At 31.3% G+C, this 13,782-nt stretch overlaps 1 protein-coding gene across 1 annotated transcript; it reads right to left on the bottom strand.

Annotated features, from left to right (window-relative positions):
• Positions 1-1,329: 1,329 nt before the first annotated feature.
• On the bottom strand, positions 1,330-12,968 carry LOC134681173 (uncharacterized). The gene is made up of 5 exons (XM_063540656.1): positions 12,606-12,968; positions 8,935-9,021; positions 6,018-6,134; positions 3,132-3,203; positions 1,330-1,986 (listed from the first exon to the last, which is right to left on the bottom strand). Exons 1-5 carry the CDS (start codon positions 12,652-12,654, stop codon positions 1,853-1,855), a joined length of 459 nt encoding a protein of 152 aa, XP_063396726.1. The 5' UTR covers positions 12,655-12,968; the 3' UTR covers positions 1,330-1,852.
• Between the last annotated feature and the right edge of the window lie 814 nt (positions 12,969-13,782).

Raw genomic sequence — 13,782 nt, 5'->3', positions numbered from 1 at the left:
TTTTATGTATTGTACCAATTCATAGATCATTTTATGTATTGTACCAATTCATAGATCATTTTATGTATTGTACCAATTCATAGATCATTTAATGTGTTGTACCAATTCATAGATCATTTTATGTGTTGTACCAATTCATAGATCATTTTATGTATTGTACCAATTCATAGATCATTTAATGTGTTCTGATCGACTTATATATTTATAGCACTATGAGAGTTTGTACATCAGCCTCATATGAAGTTACCAGTTTTTATTTGAGTTGATTGTTCCTGATGATGAAAAATTTTTGGAGGCATCATATAAAGTGCAATATTCATAACCATTTTATTCTTGGCAAAATTAAAAAATGTGTAAATAAAATCCTAATAATGAAAGACTTGTTAGTTTTAACAGTTTTATTATAAAATATTTGGACAAAATATATCTAACAGTTAAAAAACATGGTATAACAATAAAAATGTGCATATTTATAATGTCATGGTACAAAATCTACCCTAATTATAGAGGATTATCTCCCTTCAAAGGCAAAATCTAGGTGATTTTTATGAAAGTTTTTATGCACTAGAAAACTTTAAAAGTAAATTTTACAGGTGGGTTAAGGACAAAAACCTATCTATCATTTCATAGGTAAAGTTTATTCTTCTTTACCTAATTATATAATCATTTTCCAGTATGCAAAACAAAGATTCATACCCCTACTTTTAATCAGAAAGTTTCATGGTTTATGTATTTGGCATGACACTGGGTTTCTGTCTGTGTGTCCATAAAAAAAATATTTTCCATCCATGTATCCCAATGAACTTCAATGGACTTTTTGGCTGATTTTTACCACTTTTCTATGTACAGTTATGTTTTTTAGTCAATTTTTTAATGATGAAAAATAGGGATATTTGTATATATGATACAGTGAAATAATAACAATCTAATTCATTTCCAAATACAACTAATGTTTGAAGAAACATAATCTTTCTGCTTGACAACAGCTTTTAAATTAAAAATCATACACTGAAAAATGATATACAATTGATAAGGTATTTATAAAAAGAACAATTTTGATATTCAATATTTTTCTCCGTATCCTTTATGTGAAAAACTATTGAAATATTTCAGCAATTATTTTCTGCGTGATAACAGTTTTTGAATAAGAAATCCTTTACTTAGATGATATGCAATTTTAAAAGTATTCATAAATAGATCAATTTTCGATTTCAAGAGTTTCCTCAGTACCTTTTATGATGATTGACTTGAAAAATTATTAATTTAAACTATAATAACACAAATAATAAGTATTTGTATACCAAATTAATGTGCAAAAAAGTTTTTAAAAAAAGTGTGTGTTTATGTAGCTGCAAATATGAGTCCCTGAATTTTGATTTTGTTCAATAGATATGTCTACAACAATGTACGTCTTCTCTTAAATAACTGGACATGGAAAGGAAGTATAGAAACAGAAACTCATAGGCGGATCCAGTGGGAAATTTGTGGGCAGTCAGTTGGAAAATTTCTGGATCTGCCACTGAATCTAACCTTTTTACAAAAACAATATACTGCAAATATACAATACTCTCCCTATAATTAAATTTAGTACAAAGTTAAAGTTGGGTATAAAGTAGATGAGGAACTGTAACTCTAATGGTCCTTATTATAATATTGGATTTTTTTGACCAAAAATTGTAAAAAAGGACCTTTATTTAAAGAGCTACAGTTCCACAGCTGGGGATAACAATCCTGAAAAAAAAATCAAAAATATAACATATAAATTAAACTTAAAAGTTTTCACATTTATATTAAACTTCAAAGTTTTTCACATTTAAATTTACATAATTTTTATATATAGAATAATGTTTTTTTATCTTTTCTTTTTTTCTCCACTGCCAGGTCTTTTCATTGGTGATTCGTTCCTACTTTTACTTGATTTGCTTGGAGTTTTCTTGGCATTCTTCTTTGTTCTTGTCTGTGGTCGAGACATACTGTTCAGTTTTACTGAAAATAATTTTAAAATCTTGTTTAATTTGTAATGAATTACTGATTGATTTTTAGTTTCTTGATATCCAGTGGAAAATATTTCATGCATATTAATAATGAGAACAATATAAACAATAGGTAATAGATTAAATGAATTATTAATTTATGTATTAAAATTGAAAAAAAAAATTATTTATAATGAATGGCAATAATTTATTTTGATTTTATTGAACCATAAAACTAATTTTTGACTCTTCACATTGAATAATCCGGGAAGTGGATTATGTAAAATGTGAAAAGTCAAAAATTAGTTTTATGGTTCAATAAAATCAAAATAAATTATTGCCATTCTTTATAAATAAATTTCTATCAAAAATAAGGCTCAAAGAACTTTTTATATTATTTATCTTGACAATAACAACGTACACACATGTTGGCGTATGAATACACAACGTCAGAGTGGGCGTGTCGCCATTAAAATTGACAACATTGAAAATTAAACTAATAATTTTAACCAATCAGAAGACAGTAAATACACAAAATTTATTTATTTATAAATGTCATTAATTTAAAGAAAGATTTCAACCCATGCCCTCTCCCTTTTCATTAAAAAAATTTGGTTGATTATATAGGGAATCTCTGAGGCATAATGGTAACAGTCTCTCTTATGACAGTCAGTGCCTCCCCCCCTGCCCCTTTATAAAACGTTCTGCATCTGCCACTGATTTTTTAGAATGCGGATTCCCATTTTTTTCCATCTGACCTACAATTATTCCACCCATAACAAACCAATATCTTGCAAATGTCATACAAATGAAAGTTTTATTGTACAGTATCTCTTTCTGACAGAGTGGCATACTAAACAGCATTCATACAACATCCCCATTGAACTCTAAAATGACAGAATCCAGGTAAGAGATGTGGGTTCATTGGGGCCTCTGGTTTATACAAAAGCACAATTTCTCACGATGCTACAGAATTTGTGATGCTTAAATATTTGAAATAGGGTCATTGAAAAAACACAATCAGGCTTTGCAAAATTAACAATTATCCATTTACCAAGTAGATATAGGATATGTTGCTCAACACAAACATAATCAATTTATTTTTTCTCTTCTTTTTCATACTTAAAGTGCATACTAGTAATAGAAATGAATATTTACCCATCAAATCAGAATTATACTCCTCTAGGTTATTGAGTAGTGAGGTATACAAAAACTTGCCATCATGACATCCTGAAAAATATAAAAAATCAATTAAAATCTATTCAAATATACTATATACACAAATCTGTAAAATTACTTAAATCTGCCAATCTTAAAAAATAAAAATAAAATATAAAGATTTTCAATATGTTGTATCAAGGCTTTGAATAGTGACACTGCACAAATCCTTGTTTGTATCCGGTAGTACGTGCCATCTGCAAGAAATACCCATGTTAAAACTTTAAATCAATTTCATAGATTAAATTAAAATTTATGAGATGTAAATGTAAAATCTATAGATCTATAATATAAACTGAGTTAGAAAGATATTTTTTTAAATAATGATACAATATTGAGTGTCATTTCTTATCATGCAAAAAAGCCGACTATGAGCTATATGGCTTTCCTCATTGTTAAAGACTGTCTACTGATCTATAGTTGTTCACTATTGTTTCATTTGGTCTGTGACCGTCTCTCGTTGAGAGTTGTCTCATTGGCAATCGTACATCTTCTTATTTTTGAATTACCATTTATTAGTAAATATTACAAGAAGTCCATAACTAGTAATGGACTTTTAACATTACATAGTACTATATCATCACTGAGGCCTGTTAGATGTCGTCATTGTGACATAGCTGTTCCAATGATGACTGGCCATTTCCTAGTATTTCTTGGGAAGTTGTGATTCATACTCCCCCTTTTAATTTTTAAATACATTAATGGTTGGTTTGCCTCATTTACATTTTCGGTAATGGGTTTTAGGTCATATATTCTTTAATTTTGTGGACTATCTCCTCTATTACTTAAACGTCTGTATCTGTAAAAATTTTCTTTAAAATTTGTTCAATAAATTTTAAATGTTATGTACAGAAAGCATGTGATTTCTGTTTTATCTTAATCATTTATTTCTAAAAAAAACCTAAAAAAAACATTATTCATTTCTATAGTTCATAGCATAGATCTCTACAACCCACCCCCCCTTTTTCTGACCCAAAGCTTTTCTATTATAAAGAATTCTACGACAAAACGGTCCTTAACAATGAAGGTAAAAATTTTGTACTTCTTACATACAAAATATTCCCAATAAAACTATTTTAATTCTTTAAACGTTTAATAAATCAATCTTGCAATGTATCGTGAAATGGATACAACAACAATTCATTTAGTTACTTTGATTATATTTTTACTTGGAACAACAGCCCTTTTTAGTATCTAGGAAAAAAGATTGTTTGTTTTATCTTAAAATGGTTTTCATGATCTTTAATTTCTTGAAAGTTAAACATAAGCCATTATTTGTTGATAGGTAGACTAAATATTTGTTTTTTCATTACACCGTCCACTTAAATTTCATAATAAATTATGTTACTGTTGAACAAAAAGTTCCTTACTAGAAATACTAAACACTTTAGTAATATAAATGAATGTGTGTCGTGATGATAACCTCAGATTGTTTTTACATAAAGTATTTACATAAAATGTGATTTTTGACAACTGGATATCAAATTACATTTGCAATAAGTGCATATTGTTTATTTATTAAATCTTACAAAATATATAAATGTGTCTGTCAAAGTTATTTTCGTTTTACCAATGAATCAGGGTTATTTGGCACTATTTTTCTTATTGTCCAGACCACTGAAGGCTTAGACCAGTATCACAACAAAATTTTCTTTTGTCGAGTTTAAAAACCTCATTTACATAGAAATGTTACCATCATTTACATAAAAATGTTACCCTCATTTACATAGATATATTATCCTCATTTACATAGATATATTATCCTCATTTACATAGATATATTATCCTCATTTACATAGAAATTATATAATCCTCATTTACTTCCAAATGTTACTCTCATTTACATAGAAATATAACCCTCATTTACATAGAAATATAACCCTCATTTACATAGAAATATAAACCCTCATTTACATCCAAATGTTACTCTCATCTACATAGAAATTTTACCCTCATTTACATAGAAATATAAACCCTCATTTACATCCAAATGTTACTCTCATCTACATAGAAATTTTACCCTCATTTACATAGAAATGTCAACCTCATTAATATAGAAATGTTACCCTCATTTACATAGAAATATAACCCTCATTTACATCCAAATGTTACTCTCATTTACATAGAAATGTAACCCTCATGCACATCCAAATGTTACTCTCATCTACATAGAAATGTCAACCTCATTAACATAGAAATGTCAACCTCATTAACATAGAAATTTTACCCTCATTTACATCAAATGTTTACCCTCATTTACATAGAACTGTTACCCTCATTTACATAGAAATGTTACCCTCATTTACATAGAAATATTACTCTCATTTACATAGAAATGTAACCCTCATTTACATCCAAATGTTACTCACATTTACATAGAATGTTACCCTCATTTACATAAATGTTACCCCCATTAACATAGAAATGTCAGCTTCATTTTCATAGAAATGTCAGCCTCATTTTCATAGAAATATTCACCTCATTTACAGAGAAATGTTATCCTCATGTACATAGAAATGTTACCCTTATTTACATAGAAATGTTATCTCATTTACATAGAAATGTTACCCTCATTTACATAGAAATGTTGCCCTCATTTACATAGAAAAGTTACTCTCATTTACATAGAAATGTTACCATTATTTACATAAAAATGTTACCCTCATTTACATAGAAATGTTACCCTCATATAAATAGAAATGTTACCCTCATTGTAATAGAAATGTCAACCTCATTTATGTATAAGTGTTTAATATTGGTCTTCGAAGAACAAGAGAAAGATAAAATATTTTTTCATTACGCCCTTAGACATGAGACAGTACTTACTTTCCACCCGAATAAGTATATATGTTTCCCGTCCATTCACAACTTCATTTGCGTATTCTTTGCTGCGTCCAGACAAATTCTTTACTTGACCTTCCAAGTCAACTAGGTCTATAATAACTGAAAAGAAAAATGAAGAACAATTTGTTAATATTCAAAAATTATCTGACTGTTGGTAATTGATTCAACAATTAAAGACATTAGTTACAAAATTAACATTTATATTAACATTAACAGCAGCCAGATTTTAGGAAAAAAGAGAGAGGGTCGTGAATATCACAAAATGTATAATTATATTTTAGCGATCTTTTTTTAATCTTATTTTTATTATTGTATGCAAAAAAACTGGTTTTTTTATTAGGTGGATTTAAAAGTGGGAGATAAGTAGCTGAAGTTGGACCACAAGCCTGATGACGTACATTTGGAAAAAAATGGTTTTTAGAAAATTATTCAAAATTATTCAAAACTTCTAATGCTTCAAACCACATTAAAATAGGTCCTATGCATCGATTACGATCCAGTTCCCTTCTCTCCTTGTTGAGCCAAGGGTTGTGGGCCCGTCCCCTCCTCACATTGTATTTGCTGGTTTTGTGGATAGGAGAGGACTGCATGAATAGTAACCCTTGGCTAGCGAAGATAGGTACATTGCATGCAGTATAGGAGTTCTCTCTATGTGCTATATGACTTATGGGTCTTTTGATTTGTTTTTCTGACACCACACGACAAAATAGGAAATATTTAATTTAAAAAGTTACATTCAGGTCTATAATTCGTTAAAATCTCCTGAAATGTACTGTTATCATTTAGAACATTCTATCATATGGCTTTCAGTGACACCAAACACTTTTTTCTAATCATCTCGTGCGTAGACCAGTTGAAATGCATGATCCGGAAGCAATTAACCGTCTAATTACCACACTAAATATAATACCAATTCAAATTTTATCAAATAATTATTGAATACGAATAATGAAATAAAAATTTATAACAGAGAAAGTATCAACCTGCCTGTCAAAGTGACATTAAATTATAACCAATTTAGATATTGAATGACTTGTCAAACTTTAGTATTTACGTATTAAGTGCTTCCAAGTACTACAAACTTGATAAATTTCATAGATAAAATAATATTTTCAATGTTGTCAAATTCTTATCGACTTCTTCGTGTCTCACTTCTTAACGTTTATAAAGGTCGATATGAGAGTCATTTTTATCGTAGATCTTCAACATAAAAAGGGTTACACTAATTATGTACTATCACCCAAATTATCACGCCTACATGTTTAAAATATAAAATCATTACATCAAATAGATATAGGAAGATGTGGTGTGAGTGCCAATGAGACAACTCTCCATCCAAATAACAATTTAAAAATTAAACCATTATAGGTTAAAGTACGGCCTTCAACACGGAGCCTTGGCTCACACCGAACAACAAGCTATAAAGGGCCCCAAAATTACTAGTGTAAAACAATTCAAAGTCTTCTTTAATGTGTGTGTGTTTTTAGAAATAAACATCAGCATTATTATACTGCAATTAACCAGAGTCACCATGCACAAAACGTACAGATATGTTGACTTATCACATTGTCATACATACAAGTCCATCACTATGAATCGACCTTAAATTAAGCTTATAGTTCCTTTTGTTCATTCTGATTCAACTTTTCATTGTTGCATCATAACATTCATCTGATTCAATCTCACGTCTACGTATTAAAACTTTCTTGTGTGTAACTCTCGAACTTTTGTATCAATGCTCTCATCTAACCCACTTTTGCACTATTGTACGATACCAGTGCTTTAATCTAAACCACACTCCCACTATTGTATCAGCGCTTTCATTTAACCCACACTCCCACTATTGTATCAGCGCTTTCATCTAACCCACACTCCCACTATTGCATCAGCGCTTTCATCTAACCCACACTCCCACTATTGAATCAGCGCTTTCATCTAACCCACTAATGATGAAAGCGCTGATACAATAGTGGGAGTGTGGTTTAGATGAAAGCACTATTGTATCAGCGCTTTCATCTAACCCACACTCCCACTATTGTATCAGCGTTTTTATCTAACCCACACTCCCACTATTGTTTCAAAGCTTTCATCTAGTAACCCGCTCTCCCACTATTGTATCAGCGCTTTCATCTAACCCATTATCGCACTATTGTATCAGCGCTTTCATCTAACCCACACTCCCACTATTGTATCAGCGCTTTCATCTAACCCACACTCCCACTATTGCATCAGCGCTTTCATCTAACCCACACTCCCACTATTGAATCAGCGCTTTCATCTAACCCACTAATGATGAAAGCGCTGATACAATAGTGGGAGTGTGGTTTAGATGAAAGCACTATTGTATCAGCGCTTTCATCTAACCCACACTCCCACTATTGTATCAGCGTTTTTATCTAACCCACACTCCCACTATTGTTTCAAAGCTTTCATCTAGTAACCCGCTCTCCCACTATTGTAGCAATGCTTTCATCTAACCCACAATCCCACTAATGTATCAATGCTTTCGTCTGACTAACTCTTGCAACATAATTGTACCAATGCTTTCGTCTGACCCGCTGTCGCACTTTATTGTATCAGTGCTTTCATCTGACCAACCCACGTGAATTTGTGTATCAATGCTTTCACCAGATCTAACCAACTCCCGCACATTATTGTATCAGTGTTTTCATCTAACCAACGCTCGCACCATTGTAGCAGTGCTCAAGTTTCATCCAAATACCACCACGCGTTCGTCTTAACAATTTCATCTGAACTACAGTCGCACAGTCTCCGTTTGAAAACCATTAAACTTTTTTTTAAATATGCTTTACCAAAACTGCATGGGTTGGTTGTTACACCTGCTTATCTTGTGTGTTAATTAACCAATCAGATTGCAAGAATCTCAAAGTGTACTTACTATCGTCGTCACATCTACACTTTCGTCTGATCCATTCCATCAACGTATGACTGGTACACCAAGGGTTAAATAAAGCTTCCTCACCATCTGAAAAAAACATGGAGCATTCATTATAAGTTTTGTAATTAGATATATATGTATACTATATAGAGTAGACACCACGACCATAATTGAAGAAATTCCCCTAATAACAACACCTTTTCGGCCACTTCTAAAATTCATCATTGTTGGGATAAAATGACATTCCAACATTCGCCAATTTTAATAAAAGAGGGGCGAAAGATACCAGAGGGACAGTCAAGAGACGGGATTACATACGTGCACACAAGAGGAGGCGGGTGTTCACGTGCTGGTGGTTAATATATGGTCTGTTGTACTATGCATGCAGTATTTTTTTTTAATTCATTTTATCTCCTTGTGTGTAATGTAATACATACACATCCAACTAATCACACATGTCATATATTTTCCATGCCAAAAGAAAGCGCAAAAATTGCCAACCTTTCATTAAAACAGGCAATCTGGACCCTTTTCGAGTTTGTTTTATTCTTTCCATTCGTTAGTTCTCTGTGGTGCTGTTGTTGATATTTTCAACATGCATATGGTGTGTTTAGTTTGGAAAATATAATATCGCCAAAAACTTTGAGAAACGGTAAATTGCACTTTCAATGGTTGCATGAAATCAATATGGAACAAATTCAACGATGCGTACCTTATACTAGTTAATATAAATTAAGTGTTGTTTTTTTTGTTTAACCTGTAGAAAACGTTGAGGATTATTAAAAAAATTAAACCGCATCAAGAAAACCTGGGAAAGTTTACTGTAAAAATACACATATATGCCTGCGTGCGAAACCGCTTGCCATATGCATACCGGTAGTTCATGTTAATATATCTAATTATATTCAGTATTCTCTAATCAGCCAAAAGATTATGAAAAATATCTGTGCTTTTTATGCATGTATTACTGGAACATGTTTTGGACAGAAATTAAACTCTGAGTATAATCCTGTGTTGGTTCATTAAGTCAGTATAATGCTTTAATTGAATTTAAATGAGATCGATTTAATTCTCTGCATGACAGATAGACTAAGTCTGGTCAAAGTAAATAATTAAATTAGTGAAAGCACAATTTTAAATGAATCGTATTACGATAATACTGGACAATTGTATAAACAATATTTGTTTATAATGTATTTATGGAATGACTAGCCAGGAAAATCAATGTCCGTCATTACAGAACAAGAGGGGCTTAATTTCTTGTTGATTCTATGGTCTGTCCATGTTGAGGTTTAAAAATAAATGTAACAACCATGAACGGAGCTTACAACATACAGCATAATGAGCATATCCTTATCGATGAAATTTGACCAAAAAAAAGTCTATATAAATATATATATTCATTTTAGAAACCTCTGTAGTGCATTTCATATAGATTGAACCTGTATTAATTAAAAGACCACCTGTCTTAGCATTGGAACATCGATGTGAACGCGATGTAAATGAATAATTGATATTAATCAATGTTTTATGCTTGATAATTACAGTGCTAGAAAAATAAGAACGAGTAACATTTGGAATACAAAGAACCTGAAGAGTCGATAACAACTGCAGATTTTATTTCCATGTCAAGTTTACAAAGAATCAATAGAAAATCAGAGCAAGACAACGTACGACAGTCGTATAGATTGGTACAAGTCACAATATCTATAGCAACATTTGATGTCGAAAATCTTTTAACACAGTGCTTCCTTCTCAAAGAATATTAATACATGTCAGGGACAGATCCAGCTACTTTAAAAAGGGGGTCCTAAATCAGAACAAGGGGGGGGGGGGGGGGGGTTCCAACTATATGTCCCTATTCAATTGCATTGATCGTCCAAAAAAGCATCTATAGGACATGTAGGCACCAACAATGAGTAAATACAGCATAGTCAGTTATCATAAAGACCCCGAAATGAAATGTGTTTTTATCGAATACGTGCATTGTACATCTTGTGTATTAAACGAAATTGTTTTTGTTTTCCTGTTCAAGTATTTAGATACAACATGTTTTATTAAGTGTGTTTTGGCTATTAACTCAATACTTCAAAAGTTAGAGTATCAATTATTTACGCATAAACAAATTCAATCTAATCGGTAGCTATGTAACCAAACTAAGCATGTTTCATAAATGTTTATGTATAAGCCTGGGAAAAAATTATACATGTAAATTCATATCAATAAAATGGCATTTTAAATAGCGCATAAAATTAATAGGTATAAAAATAGTTTAATGGGACTAGATAACTGAAGCTTGCTAAGAGAAAAATAAATATATATTATATAAACAACTTTCGTTGTCTACATCCTTGTCGTCTGCTCTCACGATTTGGCGAGTATTTTTCTCAGTGGCATCTAATTTGTCTATTTCAAAAGATATGAAACTGTAAACATTGGTAAAGTGGAGCAAAGGAAAAAGATGCGCTATTTTCTTAACTATTTTCCAGTATGTACATTTGGAAAAACAGATACGATCCAAAATAACAAAAAAAATACACTTAGAGATCAATATATGTAGTATGACAGGAGTTTCAAAAAGGGGGGCTTAAACATATGTCCCCATTCAAATACATTGATCGTCCAAAAAAGGGGTTCCATCTCCCTGGATCATCATTGTATGTGAAAAAATGAATGTGTTGTTAGGTTGCATTAAAACGTGCCTTTTTCCACACACAGGCACTTGCCTTCGAGAAATATTTACTAAATACCATGATACAATATGTATAGGTAATTTCAAGGATTTTTTTTTATAGTAGTCTTACTGTACAAATCCGTGGTACTTTTAAGAAACAAGTGCCTGTTACGGTTTATTAGCGATGAAGATATTAATTACCAAATTATTTTTTCAATTTCATGCGAATACGTAAAAACCTCTTACAAATCCAGTTTAAATATTATGTTTAATTTCAAACAAGATACAAGAGTCAGATTCAAGAGTGAAGTACGCATAGTATAAAGGACTTGCCCTTTATTTTTCGTGAGGGTTTCCATGATCAATAAGGGTGAGGGTTTCCATGATCAATAAGGGTCAGTGTTTATTTCCTCAAAATGATAGTAAAATAATATGGCATTGGACCCTCATAGCCGAAAGGTTGTCTTTTCAGTATATTCAAAAAATTGTATAGTTAGACTTACAATACAAATTCTTTTGTTTTAAAGTTTTTTTATTCCGCCCTCTTGCTATTCAGTTCATGAATTGACCCCTCTGGTCCCCTATTTTTTAAGATACCAAATCTTAATCATTATAAGGCTCAGGCTTAACACTGTATCCAACACAAAACCCTAGACATACTTATGTAATGTTCTCTCTATAGGCGGACCCAGGGGTGCTGTGGGGTCCGGGGCCCCTCTTTTGTGGGAAGGAATCACCGTCTAAAGCATGACTGGAGTGCCCCCCTCCCTTTTTTTGGTCAGACAGTCAGCGCGACCCCCTTATAAAAAGTTCTCAGGATCCGCCACTGCTCTCCTATTCAATTATATGACAAATGTATTTATGTTTGACAAATGGCTTATTTCACATTGGAAATTAATTTTTTTTTGAGATTTAACGAGAAATTGATTAAGATCTGAGACTACTACATGTATAACATAGTAGTCTCAGTTAAGATATTGAATAAAATAGTACTTACCGCCGTATTTAACAATGATAAACGATTGATCTGGTACTGTATCCGTCATCGTGCATCCGTTTATAAAATATCCAAATATATCACTGTTCTAAATTCAATTCAAATTATATTTGCGTACCATTTTTAAGGTACATTTCATTGAATATCAATCATACAAAAATATTCATAAATCCACACACCAGATAAAATTCTATATTTAAATGCCACTGAATTCAGGTGTGAAATCTAACGGATTTTAAACAATGCCATGCAATCAACAGGTAACAATACGTATGCTGTCTCGTTGTCAACAATACGCGTCCTTTAAACAGATTGAAATAACGAATAAATAAATAGGTTTAGTGTTCATTCAATAAACATGGTTTTCATGTTATAGCATGTCCCTTTTCAATAAATTTGTATTTACCTGTCAACACAAAGAAGTTAGGCTCCCGTGGTCCAAATATTTACATCTTAAATATTTAAAACGCTTCATTTATAATTAATTGATATTTATGCCACACCACGTAATTTTATTAGTATATACTAACATTGAAATTTTGATATTAAAGACCGTGTCCTTTCGTATTTCTAAAGAAAAAGGGGGATCTTATATTTCTGAAATGCATTTTGATGCATCTTACCATTAAGCATATTAAATGATTATTTATTAATGATGTTAGAATTTGCTTTATTTAAAATTACAAATAAATACTTTATTTATAATATGACATGAGTGAAAAGTGTCATTTAAAAAAATGTATCATAATATAATTGGTTATTTGTACAGAAGCGTATTAGCGGCACACATTTGTTTTTAAATTTTTCTTCCTGTGTTTGCGTTAGAAAGAAAAATTTAAAACAAAAGATGTGTGGCGCTAATACGCTTCCGTATATTTGTCCTCATTGAAATTCTATTCTTTATATATTTTCATTTTGTCAATAAACAGAAGATTAATCAACTTATTTTACAATTAACAACTCTGAATTTCCATATAGATGTCCTTAGGTAAAGCCTTATCACACTATATTATTATTTGATGTTCAGTCAGAATTGGGACGTTAAATCCCATACCTCATGTAATGAGAGTATTTCGCTTTTTAAGAAACCTTGCATTAACACTTTGAGGGGTCTGGAAGTGGCCCGTTGGGCTGTTGCAATGATAAATATCTGTCCATATCCAATACACCCTCATTT

This window comes from Mytilus trossulus, chromosome 8, assembly GCF_036588685.1.
Source record: "Mytilus trossulus isolate FHL-02 chromosome 8, PNRI_Mtr1.1.1.hap1, whole genome shotgun sequence".
Lineage (NCBI taxonomy): Eukaryota > Metazoa > Mollusca > Bivalvia > Mytilida > Mytilidae > Mytilus > Mytilus trossulus.
The sequence above is the reverse complement of the archived record's forward strand: the minus strand, read 5'-3'. Positions and strand labels throughout refer to the sequence as shown.